The 23,189-nt window shown below is 41.1% G+C and overlaps 1 protein-coding gene and 2 pseudogenes across 1 annotated transcript in view; 2 read left to right on the plus strand and 1 right to left on the minus strand.

Annotated features, from left to right (window-relative positions):
- EN1 (engrailed homeobox 1) overlaps positions 1 to 10,024 on the minus strand; it is a 170,914-nt gene extending 160,890 nt beyond the window's left edge. The window contains exon 1 of the mRNA XM_073551888.1: positions 9,570 to 10,024. Coding sequence (XP_073407989.1) covers positions 9,570 to 9,891 — 322 coding nt within the window. The 5' untranslated portion in view covers positions 9,892 to 10,024. The remainder of the gene's footprint in view (positions 1 to 9,569) is intronic.
- Positions 10,025 to 12,106: 2,082 nt separating this feature from the next.
- Positions 12,107 to 16,136, plus strand: LOC141055004 (uncharacterized; annotated as a pseudogene).
- An 845-nt stretch (positions 16,137 to 16,981) lies between these two features.
- LOC141055005 (uncharacterized) lies at positions 16,982 to 20,633 on the plus strand (annotated as a pseudogene).
- Positions 20,634 to 23,189: the final 2,556 nt, after the last annotated feature.

The following is a 23,189-nucleotide window of genomic DNA, read 5'->3' on the forward strand; positions in this document are numbered from 1 at the left end:
GATCGTTATAATACACAGGACAGGATCGTTATAATACACAGGGACAGGATCGTTATAATATACAGGACAGGATCGTTATAATATACAGGACAGGATAGTTATAATATACAGGAACAGGATCGTTATAATATACAGGAACAGGATTGTTATAATATACAGGACAGGATAGTTATAATATACAGGGACAGGATCGTTATAATATACAGGGACAGGATCGTTATAATATACAGGGACAGGATAGTTATAATATACAGGAACAGGATCGTTATAATATACAGGAACAGGATCGTTATAATACACAGGACAGGATCGTTATAATATACAGGACAGGATCGTTATAATATACAGGGACAGGATTGTTATAATATACAGGACAGGATCGTCATAATATAAAGGTACAGAATCGTTATAATATACAGGGACAGGATCGTTATAATATACAGGACAGGATCGTTATAAAATACAGGGACAGGATCGTTATAATATACAGGGACAGGATCGTTATAATATACAGGGACAGGATCGTTATAATATACAGGACAGGATCGTTATAATATACAGGACAGGATCGTTATAATATACAGGACAGGATCGTTATAATATACAGGGACAGGGTCGTTATAATATACAGGGACAGGGTCGTTATAATACACAGGGGCAGGATCGTTATAATATACACGGACAGGATCGTTATAATACACAGAACAGGATCGTTATAATACACAGGGACAGGATCGTTATAATATACAGGACAGGATCGTTATAATATACAGGACAGGATCGTTATAATATTCAGGGACAGGATCCTTATAATATACAGGGACAGGATCGTTATAATATACAGGGACAGGATTGTTATAATATACAGGACGGGATTGTTATAATATACAGGGGCAGGATAGTTATAATATACAGGTGCAGGATCGTTATAATATACAGGACAGGATCGTTATAATATACAGGGACAGGATCGTTATATTATTCAGGGACAGGATTCTTATAATATACGGGGACAGGATCGTTATAATATAAAGGGACAGGATCGTTATAATATACAGGGACAGGATTCTTATAATATACAGGGACAGGATCGTTATAATATACAGGACGGGATCGTTATAATATAAAGGGACAGGATCGTTATAATATACAGGACGGGATCGTTATAATATACAGGGACAGGATTCTTATAATATACAGGGACAGGATCGTTATAATATACAGGACGGGATCGTTATAATATACAGGGACAGGATTGTTATAATATACAGGACGGGATTGTTATAATATACAGGATTGTTATAATATAAAGGGACAGGATCGTTATAATGTACAGGGATAGGATTGTTATAATACACAGGACAGGATCGTTATAATATAAAGGGACGGGATCGTTATAATATACAGGGATAGGATTGTTATAATATACAGGACAGGATTATTATAATATACAGGATTGTTATAATATACAGGGACAGGGTCGTTATAATATACAGGGACGGGATTATTATAATATACAGGGACAGGATTGTTATAATATACAGGACGGGATCGTTATAATATTCAGGGATAGGATCGTTATAATATACAGGGACAGGATCGTTATAATATACAGGGACGGGATTATTATAATATACAGGGACAGGATTGTTATAATATTCAGGGATAGGATTGTTATAATACACAGGACAGGATCGTTATAATATACAGGACAGGATTATAATAATATACAGGATTGTTATAATATACAGGGACAGGATTGTTATAATATACAGGGACAGGATTGTTATAATATACAGGACAGGATCGTTATAATATACAGGGACAGGATTGTTATAATATACAGGACAGGATTGTTATAATATACAGGACGGGATCGTTATAATATACAGGGACAGGATCGTTATAATATACAGGACGGGATTGTTATAATATACAGGACGGGATTGTTATAATATACAGGGATAGGATTGTTATAATATACAGGACGGGATTGTTATAATATACAGGACAGGATTGTTATAATACACAGGACAGGATTGTTATAATATACAGGGACAGGATTGTTATAATATACAGGGACAGGATCGTTATAATATACAGGGACAGGATTATTATAATATACAGGATTGTTATCATATACAGGGACAGGATCGTTATAATATACAGGGATAGGATTGTTATAATATACAGGGATAGGATTGTTATAATATACAGGACAGGATCGTTATAATAATATACAGGGACGGGATTGTTATAATACACAGGGACAGGATCGTTATAATATACAGGGACAGGATTGTTATAATATACAGGACGGGATTGTTATAATATACAGGACAGGATTGTTATAATACACAGGACAGGATTGTTATAATATACAGGGACAGGATTGTTATAATATACAGGACCGGATCGTTATAATATACAGGACAGGATCGTTATAATATACAGGGACAGGATTGTTATAATATACAGGACAGGATTATTATAATATACAGGATTGTTATCATATACAGGGATAGGATTGTTATAATATACAGGACAGGATTATTATAATATACAGGGACAGGATCGTTATAATATACAGGGACGGGATTGTTATAATACACAGGACAGGATCGTTATAATATACAGGACAGGATTATTATAATATACAGGATCGTTATAATATACAGGGACAGGATTGTTATAATATACAGGGACAGGATTGTTATAATATACAGGACGGGATTGTTATAATATACAGGACGGGATCGTTATAATATACAGGAACAGGATTATTATAATATACAGGACAGGATTGTTATAATATACAGGAACAGGATTGTTATAATATACAGGAACAGGATTGTTATAATATACAGGACAGGATTGTCATAATATACAGGGATAGGCTTGTTATAATATACAGGGATAGGATTGTTATAATATACAGGACTGGATCGTTATAATATACAGGACAGGATCGTTATAATATACAGGGACAGGATCGTTATAATATACAGGACAGGATTGTTATAATATACAGGAACAGGATTGTTATAATATACAGGACAGGATTTTTATAATATACAGGACAGGATCGTTATAATATACAGGACAGGATCGTTATAATATACAGGGACAGGATCGTTATAATATACAGGGACAGGATCGTTATAATATACAGGGACAGGATCGTTATAATATACAGGACGGGATCGTTATAATATACAGGACGGGATCGTTATAATATACAGGAACAGGATTGTTATAATATACAGGGACAGGATCGTTATAATATACAGGACAGGATTGTTATAATATACAGGAACAGGATTGTTATAATATACAGGACAGGATTTTTATAATATACAGGACAGGGTCGTTATAATATACAGGACAGGATTGTTATAATATACAGGGACAGGATCGTTATAATATACAGGGACAGGATCGTTATAATATACAGGGACAGGATTGTTATAATATACAGGGACAGGATTGTTATAATATACAGGACGGGATTGTTATAATATACAGGACGGGATCGTTATAATATACAGGAACAGGATTGTTATAATATACAGGACAGGATTGTTATAATATACAGGAACAGGATTGTTATAATATACAGGACAGGATTGTTATAATATACAGGACAGGATTGTCATAATATACAGGACAGGATCGTTATAATATACAGGACAGGATTGTTATAATATACAGGGACAGGATTGTTATAATATACAGGAACAGGATTGTTATAATATACAGGACAGGATTGTCATAATATACAGGGATAGGCTTGTTATAATATACAGGGATAGGATTGTTATAATATACAGGGACAGGATTGTTATAATATACAGGACAGGATTGTCATAATATACAGGGATAGGCTTGTTATAATATACAGGACAGGATCGTTATAATATACAGGACAGGATTGTTATAATATACAGGGACAGGATCGTTATAATATACAGGACAGGATTGTTATAATATACAGGGACAGGATTGTTATAATATACAGGAACAGGATTGTTATAAAATACAGGACAGGATTGTCATAATATACAGGGATAGGCTTGTTATAATATACAGGGATAGGATTGTTATAATATACAGGACAGGATTGTTATAATATACAGGACAGGATTGTCATAATATACAGGGATAGGATTGTTATAATATACAGGACTGGATCGTTATAATATACAGGACAGGATCGTTATAATATACAGGGACAGGATCGTTATAATATACAGGGACAGGATCGTTATAATATACAGGACAGGATCGTTATAATATACAGGACAGGATTTTTATAATATTCAGGGACAGGATCGTTATAATATACAGGACAGGATCGTTATAATATACAGGACAGGATCGTTATAATATACAGGACAGGATCGTTATAATATACAGGGATAGGATCGTTATAATATACAGGACAGGATCGTTATAATATACAGGACAGGATCGTTATAATATACAGGACAGGATCGTTATAATATACAGGACAGGATCGTTATAATATACAGGACAGGATCGTTACAATATACAGGGACAGGATCGTTATAATATACAGGACAGGATCGTTATAATATACAGGGACAGGATCGTTATAATATACAGGACAGGATCGTTATAATATACAGGACAGGATCTTTATAATATACAGGGACAGGATCGTTATAATATACAGGGACAGGATCGTTATAATATACAGGACAGGATCGTTATAATATACAGGACAGGATTGTTATAATATACAGGACAGGATTATTATAATATACAGGGACAGGATCGTTATAATATACAGGACAGGATCGTCATAATATACAGGGACAGGATCGTTATAATATACAGGGACAGGATCGTCATAATATACAGGGACAGGATCGTTATAATATACAGGACAGGATCGTTATAATATACAGGACAGGATCGTTATAATATACAGGACAGGATTGTTATAATATACAGGACAGGATTGTTATAATATACAGGGATAGGATTGTTATAATATACAGGAACAGGATTGTTATAATATACAGGGACAGGATTGTTATAATATACAGGAACAGGATTGTTATAATATACAGGGATAGGATTGTTATAATATACAGGGATAGGATTGTTATAATATACAGGAACAGGATTGTTATAATATACAGGGATAGGATTGTTATAATATACAGTACAGGATTGTTATAATATACAGGACCGGATTTTTATAATATTCAGGGACAGGATCATTATAATATACAGGGACAGGATCGTTATAATATACAGGACAGGATCGTTATAATATACAGGACAGGATTGTTATAATATACAGGACAGGATTTTTATAATATTCAGGGACAGGATCGTTATAATATACAGGGACAGGATCGTTATAATATACAGGACAGGATTGTTATAATATACAGGACAGGATTGTTATAATATACAGGGACAGGATTGTTATAATATACAGGACAGGATTGTTATAATATACAGGACAGGATTTTTATAATATACAGGGACAGGATTGTTATAATATACAGGACAGGATTATTATAATATACAGGACAGGATTGTTATAATATACAGGGACAGGAATGTTATAATATACAGGGACAGGATTGTTATAATATACAGGACAGGATTGTTATAATATACAGGACAGGATCGTTATAATATACAGGGACAGGATCGTTATAATATACAGGGACAGGATTGTTATAATATACAGGGACAGGGTCGTTATAATATACAGGGACAGGATTGTTATAATATACAGGACAGGATTGTTATAATATACAGGACAGGATCGTTATAATATACAGGGACAGGATCGTTATAATATACAGGGACAGGATTGTTATAATATACAGGAACAGGTTCGTTATAATATACAGGACAGGATCGTTATAATATACAGGACAGGATCGTTATAATATACAGGAACAGGATCGTTATAATATACAGGACAGGATCGTTATAATATACAGGGACAGGATCTTTATAATATACAGGGACAGGATCGTTATAATATACAGGGACAGGATCGTTATAATATACAGGACAGGATCGTTATAATATACAGGGACAGGATCGTTATAATATACAGGACAGGATCGTTATAATATACAGGACAGGATCGTTATAATATACAGGGACAGGATTGTTATAATATACAGGATAGAATTGTTATAATATACAGGACGGGATTGTTATAATATACAGGACGGGATAGTTATGATATACAGGGACAGGATCGTTATAATATACAGGGACAGGATTGTTATAATATACAGGACAGGATTATTATAATATACAGGACAGGATCGTTATAATATACAGGACAGGATCGTTATAATATACAGGGATAGGATTGTTATAATATACAGGACAGGATTATTATAATATACAGGACAGGATCGTTATAATATACAGGACAGGATCGTTATAATATACAGGGACAGGATCGTTATAATATACAGGACAGGATCGTTATAATATACAGGACAGGATCGTTATAATATACAGGGATAGGATTGTTATAATATACAGGACAGGATTGTTATAATATACAGGACAGGATCGTTATAATATACAGGGACAGGATCGTTATAATATACAGGACAGGATCGTTATAATATACAGGACAGGATCGTTATAATATACAGGACAGGATCGTTATAATATACAGGACAGGATTGTTATAATATACAGGGGCAGGATAGTTATAATATACAGGGACAGGATCGTTATAATATACAGGGACAGGATTGTTATAATATACAGGACAGGATTATTATAATATACAGGACAGGATTGTTATAATATACAGGACAGGATTGTTATAATATACAGGGACAGGATAGTTATAATATACAGGGACAGGATCGTTATAATATACAGGGACAGGATTGTTATAATATACAGGACAGGATTATTATAATATACAGGACAGGATTGTTATAATATACAGGACAGGATTGTTATAATATACGGGACAGGATCGTTATAATATACAGGGACAGGATCGTTATAATATACAGGGACAGGATTGTTATAATATACAGGACAGGATCGTTATAATATACAGGGACAGGATCGTTATAATATACAGGGACAGGATTGTTATAATATACAGGACAGGATCGTTATAATATACAGGACAGGATCGTTATAATATACAGGACAGGATCGTTATAATATACAGGGATAGGATCGTTATAATATACAGGACAGGATCGTTATAATATACAGGGACAGGATTGTTATAATATACAGGACAGGATTGTTATAATATACAGGACAGGATCGTTATAATATACAGGGACAGGATTGTTATAATATACAGGGACAGGATTATTATAATATACAGGGACAGGATCGTTATAATATACAGGGATAGGATTGTTATAATATACAGGGACAGGATCGTTATAATATACAGGACAGGATCGTTATAATATACAGGACAGGATCGTTATAATATACAGGACAGGATCGTTATAATATACAGGGATAGGATCGTTATAATATACAGGACAGGATCGTTATAATATACAGGGACAGGATTGTTATAATATACAGGACAGGATTATTATAATATACAGGACAGGATCGTTATAATATACAGGGACAGGATCGTTATAATATACAGGGACAGGATTGTTATAATATACAGGACAGGATTGTTATAATATACAGGACAGGATCGTTATAATATACAGGACAGGATCGTTATAATATACAGGGATAGGATCGTTATAATATACAGGACAGGATCGTTATAATATACAGGGACAGGATTGTTATAATATACAGGACAGGATTGTTATAATATACAGGACAGGATCGTTATAATATACAGGGACAGGATTGTTATAATATACAGGGACAGGATTATTATAATATACAGGACAGGATCGTTATAATATACAGGGGTAGGATTGTTATAATATACAGGACAGGATCGTTATAATATACAGGACAGGATTGTTATAATATACAGGGATAGGATTGTTATAATATACAGGGACAGGATCGTTATAATATACAGGGACAGGATTGTTATAATATACAGGACAGGATTGTTATAATATACAGGACAGGATTGTTATAATATACAGGACAGGATCGTTATAATATACAGGGATAGGATTGTTATAATATACAGGACAGGATTGTTATAATATACAGGACAGGATCGTTATAATATACAGGACAGGATTGTTATAATATACAGGGATAGGATTGTTATAATATACAGGACAGGATCGTTATAATATACAGGGACAGGATTGTTATAATATACAGGACAGGATCGTTATAATATACAGGACAGGATCGTTATAATATACAGGGATAGGATTGTTATAATATACAGGACGGGATTGTTATAATATACAGGACAGGATCGTTATAATATACAGGGACAGGATTGTTATAATATACAGTGATAGGATTGTTATAATATACAGGACAGGATTATTATAATATACAGGACAGGATTGTTATAATATACAGGACGGGATTGTTATAATATACAGGACAGGATCGTTATAATATACAGGGACAGGATTGTTATAATATACAGGGATAGGATTGTTATAATATACAGGACAGGATCGTTATAATATACAGGACAGGATTATTATAATATACAGGACAGGATTGTTATAATATACAGGACGGGATTGTTATAATATACAGGACAGGATCGTTATAATATACAGGGACAGGATTGTTATAATATACAGGGATAGGATTGTTATAATATACAGGACAGGATCGTTATAATATACAGGGACAGGATTGTTATAATATACAGGGACAGGATTGTTATAATATACAGGACAGGATCGTTATAATATACAGGGACAGGATTGTTATAATATACAGGACAGGATCGTTATAATATACAGGGGTAGGATTGTTATAATATACAGGACAGGATTATTATAATATACAGGACAGGATCGTTATAATATACAGGACAGGATCGTTATAATATACAGGGACAGGATTGTTATAATATACAGGGACAGGATTGTTATAATATACAGGACAGGATCGTTATAATATACAGGGACAGGATTGTTATAATATACAGGACAGGATTGTTATAATATACAGGGGTAGGATTGTTATAATATACAGGACAGGATTATTATAATATACAGGACGGGATCGTTATAATATACAGGACAGGATTGTTATAATATACAGGGATAGGATTGTTATAATATACAGGACAGGATCGTTATAATATACAGGACAGGATCGTTATAATATACAGGACAGGATTGTTATAATATACAGGGACAGGATTGTTATAATATACAGGACAGGATCGTTATAATATACAGGGACAGGATTGTTATAATATACAGGACAGGATTGTTATAATATACAGGGGTAGGATTGTTATAATATACAGGACAGGATTATTATAATATACAGGACGGGATCGTTATAATATACAGGACAGGATTGTTATAATATACAGGACAGGATCGTTATTCTTTCTCTGGGGATCGGTGCGATCTGATCGGGCGATCCCGGTTGCCTCTCACCTGAGGACGGTCGGTCGGAGTAGCGGGTGCAGTACACCCAGGCGGGCCACACCATGGGGTCGCTCTTGTGTGCCGGGGGTCCCGGGTTGGGGTCGCTGCCCCTGGAGCTCTCCGAGGTGGAGTCGGAGTCCGGGCTGGGCGCCGGGTTGCGCTGCCGGGTGTGCAGGGGGCTCACCGCCTCCCGCCCGGGGGTCTCCTTCCTGCAGCCGAAGTCGGGGCGTAGGATATTGTCTATGAAGAAGTTGGTGGTCCGGTGCGCGGGCGGCGGGGAGACCCCGGAATCCGCCTCACTGGGGGCTCCGGGCTCCGTCTGATCCTCCATGGGGGCCCCGGAGCCCACCCGGCGGGGACCCCGAGGAGAGACTGTGCCCTGAGCGCGCTACAGCCGGGAGCGCCGCATCACCGGCCGCCCCCGATCACTGGTCCCCGGCAGCGGCAGCGCGATCTCTGCGTCTTCTCTGCTGTTCTCCCCACTGGCGGAAGCGCCAGAGAACAAGTACACGTGTGGCCGACCAATCAGAGGCCGACATTCTGCCAGCGACCAATCTGAGGCTCCGATCCCACACCGAAGAGTCGCGACCCAGAAACACCTCTGTCCCCGAACTCAGAAGAAGAAGAGGAAGAAGAGGAAGAGGAGGAAGAAGAGGAGGAAGAAGAGGAGGAAGAAGAGGAGGAAGAAGAGGAAGAGGAAGAAGAGGAGGAAGAGGAAGAAGAGGAAGAAGAAGAGGAGGAGGAAGAAGAGGAGGAAGAGGAGGAAGAAGAGGTGGAAGAAGAGGAGGAAGAGGAAGAAGAGGAGGAAGAGGAAGAGGAGGAAGAAGAGGAGGAAGAAGAGGAGGAAGAAGAGGAGGAAGAAGAGGAAGAGGAGGAAGAAGAGGAAGAGGAAGAGGAGGAAGAAGAGGAAGAAGAGGAGGAAGAAGAGGAGGAGGAAGAGGAAGAGGAAGAGGAGGAAGAAGAGGAGGAAGAAGAGGAAGAGGAAGAAGAGGAGGAGGAAGAAGAGGAGGAAGAGGAGGAAGAAGAGGAGGAGGAAGAAGAGGAGGAAGAAGAGGAAGAGGAAGAGGAGGAAGAAGAGGAGGAAGAAGAGGTGGAAGAAGAGGAAGAGGAAGAGGAGGAAGAAGAGGAGGAAGAAGAGGAGGAAGAGGAGGAAGAAGAGGAGGAGGAAGAGGAAGAGGAGGAAGAAGAGGAAGAGGAAGAGGAGGAAGAAGAGGAGGAAGAAGAGGTGGAAGAAGAGGAAGAGGAAGAGGAGGAAGAAGAGGAGGAAGAAGAGGAAGAGGAAGAAGAGGAGGAGGAAGAAGAGGAGGAAGAGGAGGAAGAAGAGGAGGAGGAAGAAGAGGAGGAAGAAGAGGAAGAGGAAGAGGAGGAAGAAGAGGAGGAAGAAGAGGTGGAAGAAGAGGAAGAGGAAGAGGAGGAAGAAGAGGAGGAAGAAGAGGAAGAGGAAGAAGAGGAGGAGGAAGAAGAGGAGGAAGAGGAGGAAGAAGAGGAGGAGGAAGAAGAGGAGGAAGAAGAGGAAGAGGAAGAGGAAGAGGAAGAAGAGGAGGAAGAAGAGGAGGAAGAGGAGGAAGAAGAGGAAGAGGAAGAGGAGGAAGAAGAGGAAGAGGAAGAAGAGGAGGAAGAGGAAGAGGAGGAGGAAGAAGAGGAGGAAGAGGAGGAAGAAGAGGTGGAAGAAGAGGAAGAGGAAGAAGAGGAGGAAGAGGAAGAAGAGGAGGAAGAAGAAGAAGAGGAGGAAGAAGAGGAGGAAGAAGAGGAAGAAGAGGGGGAAGAAGAGGAGGAAGAAGAAGAAGAAGAGGGGGAAGAAGAAGAAGAAGAAGAGGAGGAAGAAGAAGAGGAAGAAGAGGAGGAAAAAGAAGAAGAAGAAGAAGAAGAAGAAGAAGAAGAAGAGGAAGAAGAGGGGGAAGAAGAGGAGGAAGAAGAAGAAGAAGAGGAAGAAGAGGGGGAAGAAGAAGAAGAAGAGGAAGAAGAGGAGGAAGAAGAAGAGGAAGAAGAGGAGGAAAAAGAAGAAGAAGAAGAAGAGGAAGAAGACGGGGAAGAAGAGGAGGAAGAAGAAGAAGAGGAAGAAGAGGGGGAAGAAGAAGAAGAGGAAGAAGAGGAGGAAGAGGAGGAAGAAGAAGAGGAAGAAGAAGAGGAGGAGAAGGAAGAGGAAGAGGAGGAGGAAGAGGAGGAGGAAGAAGAGGAAGAAGAGGAGGAAAAAGAAGAAGAAGAGGAAGAAGAGGAGGAGGAGGAAGAGGAGTAGGAAGAAGAAGAGGAAGAAGAGAAGGAAGAAGAAGAGGAGGAAGAAGAGGAGGAGGAGGAAGAGGAAGAGGAGGAGGAAGAAGAGGAAGAAGAAAAGGAAAAAGAAGAAGAAGAAGAGGAAGAGGAGGAAGAAGAGGAGGAGGAAGAGGAGGAGGAAGAAAAGGAGGAGGAAGAAGATGAAGAAGAAGGAAAGGATGAGTTAGAAGAAGTAGAACAAGAAGAGGAAGAAGAAGAACAAGAAGAGGAAGAAGAAGAAGGAGAAGAAGAAGAAACGGAAGAAGAACAAGAAGAGGAAGAAGAAGTAGAGGTCGATGAAGAAGGAGATGAGGAAGAATAGGACGGAGGACGAAGAAGAAGTAGAAGGAGGAGGAGAAGACGGAGAAGAGGAAAAAGGAGAAGAAAAAGAAGGAGAAGAAGAAGAGGAAGAAGAAAAAAAACAAGGAGAACAAGATGAAGAAGGAGAAGAGGACGAAGAAGAAGAATGAGAAGAATGAGAAGAAGAAGAAGGAAAAGAAGAAGAAGAACGAGAGGAAGGAGAAGAGGACGAAGAAGAAGAAGACGATGGAGAAGAAGACAAAGAAGGAGAAGGAGAAGAAGAGGACGAAGAAGAACAAGAAGGAGAAGAAAAAGAGGATGAAGAAGATGAAGGAGAAGAACGAGAAGAAGATGAAAAAAAGGACAAAGAAGAAGAGGAATAATAACAAGAAGTAGGAGATGAAGAAGAAGGAGAAGAAGAGGAAGAAGAAGAACTAGAAGAAGAAGAAGAGGACAAAGTTGAAGGCGAAGGAGAGGACGAAGAAGAAGAACGAGAAGAAGGAGAAAAAGAGGATGAAGAAGAAGGAGAAGAAGAGGAGGACGAAGAAGAAAAAGGAGAATAAGAAGATGAAGACGAAGAAGGAGAAGAAGAAGAAAAAGAGGATAAAGAAGAAGGAGAAGAAGAGGATGAAGAAGAAGAAGGAGAAAAAGAAGAGGAAGAAGAAGAACGAGAAGAAAAAGAAGAGAAAGACGGAGAACAAGAAGAAGGAGAAGAGGACGAAGAAGAAGGAGAGGAGGAAGAAGAAGTAGAACAAGAAGAGGAAGAAGAAGAAAAAGGAGAAGGAGAAGGAGAAGAAGAAGAAGAGGAAGAAGAAGAAGAACGAGAAGAGGAAGAAGAAGGAGAAGAAGAAAAGGAAGAAGAAGTAGAGGTCGATGAAGAAGGAGATGAGGAAGAATAGGAAGAAGGCGAAGAAGAAGTAGAAGGAGGAGAAGAAGGAGAAGAGGAAGAAGGAGAAGAAGAAGAAGAAGGAGAAGAAGGAGAAGAAGACGAAGAAGAAGAAGAGGAAGAAGAAGAAAAACAAGGAGAACAAGATGAAGAAGGAGAAGAGGACGAAGAAGAAGAATGAGAAGAATGAGAAGAGGAAGAAGGAGAAGAAGAAGGAAAAGAAGAAGAAGAACGAGAAGAAGGAGAAGAGGACGAAGAAGAAGAAGACGAAGAAGAAGGAGGAGAAGAAGAGGGCGAAGAAGAACAAGAAGGGAAAGAAAAAGAGGATGAAGAAGATGAAGGTGAAGAACGAGAAGAAGAAGAAAAAAATGACAAAGAAGAGGAATAATAATAATAATAAGAAGGAGATGAAGAAGAAGGAGAAGAGGAAGAAGAAGAACGAGAAGAAGGAGAAGAGGACAAAGTTGAAGGAGAAGAAGGAGAAGGAGAGGACGAAGAAGAAGAAGAACGAGAAGAAGGAGAAAAAGAGGATGAAGAAGAAGGAGAAGAAGAGGATGATGAAGAAGAAGAAGAAGAAGAAGAAGGAGAAAAAGAAGAGGAAGAAGAAGAAGAACGAGAAGAAAAATAAGAGAAAGAAGGAGAACAAGAAGAAGGAGAAGAAGATGAAGAAGAAGGAGAGGAGGAGGAAGAAGAAGTAGAACAAGAAGAGGAAGAAGAAGGAGAAGGAGAAGAAGAGGAAGAAGAAGAACGAGAAGAGGAAGAAGAAGAAGGAGAAGAAGAAAAGGAAGAAGAAGAGGAAGAAGAAGTAGAGGTCGATGAAGAAGGAGATGAGGAAGAATAGGTAGAAGACGAAGAAGAAGAAGAATGAGAAGAATGAGAAGAGGAAGAAGGAGAAGAAGAAGGAAAAGAAGAAGAAGAAGAATGAGAAGAAGGAGAAGAGGAAGAAGAAGAAGAAGAAGAAGAAGACAAAGAAGAAGGAGAAGAAGGAAAAGAAGAGGACAAAGAAGAACAAGAAGGAGAAGAAAAAGAGGATGAAGAAGATGAAGAAGGAGAAGAATGAGAAGAAGAAGAAGAAAAGGACAAAGAAGAAGAGGAATAATAATAAGAAGGAGATGAAGAAGAAGGAGAAGAGGAAGAAGAAGAACGAGAAGAAGGAGAAGAGGACAAAGTTGAAGGAGAAGAAGGAGAAGGAGAGGATGAAGAAGAAGAAGAATGAGAAGGAGAAAAAGAGGATGAAGAAGAAGGAGAAGAGGAGGACGAAGAAGAAAAAGGAGAATAAGAAGATGAAGAAGAAGACGTAGAAAGAGAAGAAAAAGAGGACAAAGAAGGAGAAGAAGAGGATGAAGAAGGAGAAAAAGAAGAGGAAGCGGAAGAAGAACGAGAAGAAAAAGAAGAGAAAGAAGGAGAACAAGAAGGAGAGGAAGAACAAGAAGAAGGTGAAGAGGACGAAGAAGAAGGAGAAGGAGAAGAAAAATAAGAGGAGGAGGAGAAGAAGAAGAAGAGGAGGACGAAGAACGAGAAGAAGAAGAAGAAGAAGAGGAGGATGAAGAAGGAGAAGAAGAACAAGAAGGAGAAGAAAAAGAAGAACTAGAAGAAGGAGAAGAGGACGAAGAAGGAGAAGAAGAAGAAGAGGAAGAAGGAGAAGGAGAAGAAGGAGAAGAGGAAGAAGGAGAAGAAGAGGAAGAAGAAGAACAATGAGAAAAGGAAGAAGAAGGAGAAGAAGAAGAACAACAATGAGAAAAGGAAGAAGAAGGAGAAGAAGAAGAAGAAGAAAAGGAAGAAGCGGAAAAAGATGAAGAAGAGGACGAAAAAGTAGGAGAAGAAGAAGAGGAAGAAGAAGAAGAACAAGAAGAGGAAGAAGAAGTAGAAGGAGAAGGAGAAGAAGTAGAAGAGGAAGAAGGAGAAGAGGAAGAAGAAGAACAAGAAGGAGAAGAAGAAGAACAAGAAGGAGAAGAAGAAGAAGAAGAAGAAGAAGAAGGAGAAGAAGGAGAAAAAGAAGGAGAAGAGGGAGATGAAGAAGGTGGAGAAGATGGAGGAGGAGAAAAAGAAGGAGAAGGAGGAGAAAAAGGAGAAGAAGGAGGAGAAGTAGAAGAAGGAGGAGGAGAAGAAGCAGGAAAAGAAACAGGAGATGAAGAAGGAGAAGAAGAAGAAGAAACAGGAGAAGAAGAAGAAGAAGAAGAAGAAGAAGAAGAAGAAGAAGGAGAAGAAGGAGAAGGAGAAGAAAAAGGAGAAGAAGAAGGAGAAGAAATAGAAGGAGGAGAATAAACAGGAGATGGAGAAGAAGAAAACGGAGAAGAAGGAGAAGAAGGAGAAGAAGGAGGAGAAGAAGGAGAAGAAGAATGAGAAGAAGGAGAAGAAGGAGAATAAGAAGGAGAAGAAGGAAGAGAAGAAGGAGAATAAGAATAAGAAGAAACAGGAAAGAAACAGGAGATGAAGACGGAAAAGAAGAAGAAACAGGAAAAGGAGAAAAAGGAAAAGGAGAAGAAGAACGAGAAGAATGAGTAGAAGAAGAAAGAGAAGAAACAGGAGAAGAAGAAGGAGAATAAAAAGAAGGAGAAGAAATAGAAGAAGGAGAAAAAGAAGGAGGAGAAGAAACAGGAGAAGAAGGAGGAGAAGAAGGAGAAGAAACAGGAGAAGAAGGAGACGAAGGAGAAAAATAAGAAGGAGAAGGAGAAGAAGGAGGTGAAGAAAGAGAAGAAGAAGGAGAAAAAGAAGGAGGAGAAGAATGAGGAGAAGGAAAAGAAGGAGGAGAAAATGAAGGCGGAGAAGAAGAAGGAGAAAAAGGAGGAGGAGAAGAAGAAGGCGAATAAGCAGGAGGAGAAGGAGAATAAACAGGAGAAGAAGGAGGAGAAGAAGAAGGAGGAGAAGAAAGAGAGAAGGAGGAGAAGAAGGAGAAGTAGAAGGAGGAGGAGAAGAAGGAGAAGAAGAAGGAGAAGGAGAAGAAATAGAAGGAGGAGAATAAACAGGAGATGGAGAAGAAGAAAACGAAGAAGAAGGAGAAGAAGGAAGAGAAGAAGGAGAATAAGAATGAGAAGAAACAGGAAAAGAAACAGGAGATGAAGAAGGAAAAGAAGAAGAAACAGGAAAAGGAGAAAAAGGAAAAGGAGAAGAAGAAGAAGAAGAAGAAGGAGAAGAATGAGGAGAAGAAGAAAGAGAAGAAACAGGAGAAGAAGAAGGAGAAAAAAAAGAAGGTGAAGAAATAGAAGAAGAAGGAGGAGAAGAAGGAGGAGAAGAAACAGGAGTAGAAGGAGGAGAAGAAGGAGAAGAAACAGGAGAAGAAGGAGAAGAATAAGAAGGAGAAGGAGGAGGAGAAGAAGGAGAAGAAAGAGAAGAGGAAGAAGGAGAAAAAGAAGGAGAAGGAGGAGAAGAATAAGGAGAAGGAAAAGAAGGAGGAGAAAATGAAGGCGGAGAAGAAGAAGGAGAAAAAGGAGAAGGAGGAGAAGAAGAAGGAGAAAAAGGAGGAGGAGAAGAAGAAGGAGAAGAAATAGAAGAATAAGGAGGGGAAGAAACAGGAGAAGAAGGAGGAGAAGAAGAAAAAGAGGACAAAGAAGAAGGAGAAGAAGAGGATGAAGAAGGCGAAAAAGAAGAGGAAGAGGAAGAAGAACGAGAAGAAAAGGAAGAGAAAGAAGGAGAACAAGAAGGAGAAGAAGAACAAGAAGAAGGAGAAGAGGACAAAGAAGAAGGAGAAGAAGAAGAAAAAGAAGAGGAGGAGGAGGAGAAGAAGAAGAAGAGGAGGACGAAGAACGAGAAGAATAAGAAGAAGAAGAAGAAGAGGAGGATGAAGAAGGAGAAGAAGAACAAGAAGGAGAAGAAAAAGAAGAACTAGAAGAAGGAGAAGAGGACGAAGAAGGAGAAGAAGAAGAAGAGGAAGAAGGAGACAGAGAAGAAGAAGGAGAAGAGGAAGAAGGAGAAGAAGAGGAAGAAGAAGAACAATGAGAAAAGGAAGAAGAAGGAGAAGAAGAAGAAAAGGAAGAGGCGGAAAAAGATGAAGAAGAGGACGAAAAAGTAGGAGAAGAAGAAGAGGAAGAAGAATAAGAACAAGAAGAGGAAGAAGAAGTTGAAGGAGAAGGAGAAGGAGAAGAAGTAGAAGAGGAAGAAGGAGAAGAGGAAGAAGAAGAACAAGAAGGAGAAGAAGAAGAAGAAGGAGAAGAAGGAGAAAAAGAAGAAGAAGGAGATGAAGAAGATGGAGAAGATGGAGGAGGAGAAAAAGAAGGAGAAGGAGGAGAAAAAGGAGAAGAAGGAGGAGAAAAGAAGGAGGAGAAGAAGGAGGAGAAGAAGAAGAAGGAGGAGGAGAAGAAGCAGGAAAAGAAACAGGAGATGAAGAAGGAGAAGAAGGAGAAGGAGAAGAAAAAGGAGAAGAAGAAGGAGAAGAAATAGAAGGAGGAGAATAAACAGGAGATGGAGAAGAAGAAAACGGAGAAGAAGGAGAAGAAGGAGGAGAAGAAGAAGAAGAATGAGAAGAAGAAGGAGAAGACGGAGAATAAGAAGGAGAAGAAGGAAGAGAAGAAGGAGAATAAGAATAAGAAGAAACAGGAAAGAAACAGGAGATGAAGACGGAAAAGAAGAAGAAACAGGAAAAGGAGAAAAAGGAAAAGGAGAAGAAGAACGAGAAGAATGAGTAGAAGAAGAAAGAGAAGAAACAGGAGAAGAAGAAGGAGAATAAAAAGAAGGAGAAGAAATAGAAGAAGGAGAAGAAGAAGGAGGAGAAGAAACAGGAGAAGAAGGAGGAGAAGAAGAAGGAGAAGAAACAGGTGAAGAAGAAGAAGAAGGAGAAAAATAAGAAGGAGAAGGAGAAGAAGGAGGTGAAGAAAGAGAAGAAGAAGGAGAAAAAGAAGGAGAAGGAGGAGAAGAATGAGGAGAAGGAAAAAAAGGAGGAGAAAATGAAGGCAGAGAAGAAGGAGAAAAAGGAGAAGGAGGAGAAGAAGAAGGAGAAAAAGGAGGAGGAGAAGAAGAAGGCGAATAAGCAGGAGGAGAAGGAGAATAAACAGGAGACGAAGGAGGAGAAGAAGAAGGAGGAGAAGAAAGAGAGAAGGAGGAGAAGAAGGAGAAGTAGAAGGAGGAGGAGAAGAAGGAGAAGAAGAAGGAGAAGGAGAAGAAATAGAAGGAGGAGAATAAACAGGAGATGGGAGATGGAGAAGAAGAAAACGAAGAAGGAGAAGAAGGAGAAGAAGAAGGAGAAGAAGGAAGAGAAGAAGGAGAATAAGAATGAGAAGAAACAGGAAAAGAAACAGGAGATGAAGAAGGAAAAGAAGAAGAAACAGGAAAAGGAGAAAAAGGAAAAGGAGAAGAAGAAGGAGAAGAATGAGGATAAGAAGAAAGAGAAGAAACAGGAGAAGAAGAAGGAGAAAAAAAAAAGAAGAAGGTGAAGAAATAGAAGAAGGAGGAGAAGAAGGAGGAGAAGAAACAGGAGAAGAAGGAGGAGAAGAAGGAGAAGAAACAGGAGAAGAAGGAGAAGAATAAGGAGAAGGAGGAGGAGAAGAAGGAGAAGAAAGAGAAGAGAAAGAAGGAGAAAAAGAAGGAGAAGGAGGAGAAGAATAAGGAGAAGGAAAAGAAGGAGGAGAAAATGAAGGCGGAGAAGAAGAAGGAGAAAAAGAAGAAGGAGGAGAAGAAGAAGGAGAAAAAGGAGGAGGAGAAGAAGAAGGAGAAGAAATAGAAGAATAAGGAGGGGAAGAAACAGGAGAAGAAGGAGCAGAAGAAGAAGGAGAATAAACAGGAGAAGGAGAATTAACAGGAGAAGAAGGAGGAGAAGAAGAAGGAGAAGAAGGAGGAGAAGAAGAAAGAGAGAAGGAGGAGAAGAAGGAGAAGTAGAAGGAGGTGGAGAAGAAGGAGGAGAAGAAAAAGGAGAAGAAGAAGGAGAAGAAGAAGGAGGAGAAGAAGAAGAAGGAGAAGAAGAAAAAGAAGGAAATGAAGCAGAAGAAAAAGGAGGAGTTGAAAAAGAAGAATGAGATTAAGTAGAAGAAGAAGAAGAAGAAAAAAAAGAAGAGCAAAAAGGAGGGGATGAAAAAGAACGAGATGAAGAAGAGGAAGAAAAGGGATAAGAAAAAAGGAGATGAAGTAGGAAAAGAAGGAGAGGAAAGAAAGAAGAAAACGTAATAATAGAATCAATGTCAGTGATGATTTTGTGCACGCCCTGCCCCGGCCCCTGCCTCTACCCCTCCCCCTGTCCCTGCCTCTGCCCCAGCCCCTGCCTCCTTTCCTCTATCACACGCTGTCTTCCCGTCAAAAGCCCCGTTGTGGCGCGCCCCGTCCATTTTATCTCAGACCCGCCCCCGATGGTAAGGGGCAAAGGTCTCTTCCTGTCATAAAGTCCCTTTCCCAGCAACAATGGTGACAGTCCCGACAGTTCCAGCCCTGACCTGAGAGAGATATCACTAGCCCAGTCCATCTCCCTACATTCTCCTGTAATATAACGTGCAGGTGCTGAGTATGTCACCACAGAACAGAGACAGACCAAAAGTTAAAGGGTTTATTTACAGGGAACCATATCTCCTCGCAGGGAGAAGCAGGGGGGATGAAACTGACAAAGTAATGACGTTTTAACGAGATACTATAACTAAGCAGAGTTATCAAACAGTAAAGCAGTTCAACAAAGATTAACCGGTATTTTTGCAACTTATCAGTCTGATGAAACCTTGATTGAAGGGTCGTCTTCTCCAACGTAGGCACCGTCAACAGCAGCACTTGTAGTCTCTGTAGGCTCTGTAGTCTCTCTTTGAAGGTAACCAGGATATCCGGGGTTAATGCGGGAGGCAGGAGGGATGCTGTGTAACTAAGTCTCCCCTGCTCTGAGTCTCTGCTTTAAAACTAAGTCTCTCCACAGGAACAATGTTGCGTATACTGTAAAGTCTCTCAGCCACAGTCAGGGGCTCTGTCCCGTCGCTGAGTGCACGGGTCACCGTCTCTGCACTGTCAGGGGTTAATCCTCCTCTGATCACTGGGGATTCCACATTCACGTGCTCACAGACAGCGCTATCTATGTCACGTCCTTCTGTCTTAGCTCTCTGACCGGGGGTGCTGTTTCTCTTGGAGCGCGGTGCTGCAGCCTGCTCTCTCTGTGGCACACTCTGCTCTGCCGCCTGCGTGCTCTGCCTACGCGCTCTCAGCCTGCACACCTTCTGGTCCACTGCCCCTTTAGCTTCCCCACAGCTCCTGACAGTCACATGATGCAGACGGGCCAAGTCAAAAAGTCCTCCCCCGACAACCCTGATGCCCCATCTGGTTCCGGATACGGAGTAGAGGAGGTAACCCCTTGCTGGTTCTTCTTGTGCTTCACCCCCTTACATTCCTCCTCTCTTTTTGCTTGCCATTCCATGGGCGAGAGTTTCTGTAGTTCTCGTTGACAGTCTTCCAATCCCTGCACAATCTGCTGCCAGACGAACTGATCTTGGTTACGAGCAGGGAGCACACCTGCCGTTGAACGTTCAGAGCGTCGCAAATCAGAAGGAGCAGCGGTGTCAGCTGTTGTGGGAGGAACGGGAGTCGGGGTTACTCCCGCCATGTTGGTAGGTTCAGGAACCGGCCCTGTTTCTGTATTCCCCAGGGGAAGTTGGGAGTCTTCCTCGTCCTCAAGATCAACATCTACCACTGGACCAGCCAGTGGGGTCGCTTGTACTGCTTGTACTGGTTCAGGATCTTGAGACAAACATGGCCGCAACATACTTCAATGCAGCGTGCGAGTGGGGACCCCTTCCTCTGTTTCCGGCTGAACCTCATAGACAGGACCTTTGTTACCAAGTCGCCATTTCACCCGGTACGGGCTTTTCTCCCACCGGCACTCCAATTTTTTTCTGGGGGCGTTTTGCTCTCACCAGGACTCGGTCTCCAGGCTGTAGAGCTGTCCCCTTTTGAGGAGTGATTTGAGGATGTTCCAACTCCTGTAGCCGGTTCTGCATCACTCGATGCAGGGTCTGTAGCTGATGATGATGTTCTCTAACCCAGGAGTACACCCTTGTCTGTGGGTAGTCCTCCTCGGGCTCTAACTCCAACTCCGTCATCTCTTTCCCGGGTTGTTCGAAGAGCAGAGAGTAGGGTGTAAAGCCAGTGGTGCTGTGTTTCCGGTTGTTATACACCCACACCAATTCAGGGATAAATTCAGTCCACAGTGCCTTTTGGTCCTCTTCCAGGGTCTGCAGCATTTGGATAAGGGTGCGATTAAATCTATCACAAGCTCCGTTCCCCTGTGGATGATAAGGAGTTGTCTGGGACTTATCGATCTTAAACAACTGGTGTAGTTCCTCCATCGCCTTTCCGAGGAAACAGGCCCTCTGATCGGAGTGGATACGTTTGGGGCACCCATACACCTGTATGAAATGCTTGCAGATGGTGTGAGCAGCAGACTCGGCAGTCTGGTCCCATGTAGGCGTGACAACGACAAATTTCGTAAAGTGGTCTATCATCACTAGACAGTGCTCATAGCCTTGATGCGCTGGCCCGATCATCAGGTAATCTATGGCCAGCAAATCCAAAGGTCCAGATGCCTTCACAGTCTCTGTGGGAGCCTGCTATTCGGGTGGTTTGACCAGCTCACAACTCCGGCAATGCTGACAGACTCTTTCCACGACGTTACTCAGATTGGGATGGCAAAACAAGCGCTGCAACCATTGGAAGGTTTTTTCTGGACCAAAATGTGCTCCTTTTTCATGTGCTTCCATAGCCGCCTGGTCTATCAAGGATGAGGGAATCACCATCTGCCAGACAATGCTGAGTTCCGATTGGAGGAACAACTTCCGATACAGGATACCATCTCTCAACCGAAGCCCTTCCCAATGACGCAGCATTTTCAGCATTTCGGGTGAAGCAGTCCTCCTCTCGTGATGGCTGGGCGCCTGTTTAGACACGGACCACTGTCTCAGTTGGGCTTTCTCCTGATCCTCCTGCTGCATTTGGACCCACTCATCGCGGGGTTGCTCCAGTAATCTCACACGAGTCGCCTCCTGATCTGTTTCCTGCGTAGCTGCCACCATCCTGGCAGTTTCTCCAAACTCTGGTATTTCCACCACTTCCAGCTCTTCATCCCGACTGGGCGCTAGCTTGTGATAATTCACCCAAGAAAGGGCATCAGCATGAGTATTCTCTGCTCCCTTCTTGTAGGAGATCCTGTATTGGAACTTTGCCATCCGGGCTAGCCGGCATTGTTCTAGGGCCCCTAACTTTGCGGTCTCCAGATGAGCCAATGGATTGTTATCTGTACACACGTGAACTTCTGAGCCGGCCAGCATGGTAGTAACTTGGGAGCCGGTGTCTACTAGGCACTGCACTGCTCTTCCATTGATTTCGGCCCAGACCAAGAGGCACATCGAAGCAAGGCTGGTGGGACTTTTGTTACTCCTCCTCCAATTGTCACGCTCCAGGTGACGTCCCTCAGGCTCAGAGCCATCCAAGTTTAATGGATGTCGTGGGGATGGTCAGCTCTGCTGGGGAATGTGGCCAGGTTCTCTGCAGGCATAACACGCAGGGGGGCCTCTTCACCGGGTGGCACCAATCTCATGTCGGGGGTCAACTTCTCTGTCTCACATCAGAGAGCCAGACTCTACCGCCAGGGTTCTTTTTGCCATCGTCATCTCTTCATGGACCTGTCTAATCTCCTTCTTCAGATCTTCCACCCATTGAGGGACAGTGTCTGTGGTGGCAGTTACCTTCCCACTCTGTACCTTCCCCACTGGCACTATCACTCCCTGCTCTTGCTTAAGTGCCTCACTGCCGACTTCAAAGAAAGTCATATCTGGCTTTACCCGCATGCACTCCCGCAGGGCCTGTTTCATCAACATGTCACGCAAGCTTGTCACCAGCTGATCTCGTAGCACAACATCAACTGACGCTAATCCAACACTGTCCTTCTGTATGATGGCAGTATGGAGTTCTTGCAGGGCATTCATAAATTGCGTTATGGTCTCCCCCTCTCTTTGTACCCGGTGAAACAGTCGCATGCGCAGTTCTCCTACGCCAGTGGAGTCTCCATACGTCTCTTCCAGTATGCGTAGAACTTTGTCTAGGGTATCTCTCACCCCGGGGGACCTAAGCATAACAGTGTCCCATGCCTCCCCCTCCAGGGCCATCACTGCAATCTCTGCCTCCAGGGCCATCATGGTATGCATCCGCATCATTCCCCGGTTGCGCTCTGTCCAACTCCTCAACATCACATTGCTCCCAGAAAACTTTGGCAAATTATTTAACATGGCTCCCAGGGAAATGCT

This window comes from Dendrobates tinctorius, unplaced genomic scaffold, assembly GCF_039654945.1.
Source record: "Dendrobates tinctorius isolate UK_male_01 unplaced genomic scaffold, ASM3965494v1 ptg000182l, whole genome shotgun sequence".
Lineage (NCBI taxonomy): Eukaryota > Metazoa > Chordata > Amphibia > Anura > Dendrobatidae > Dendrobates > Dendrobates tinctorius.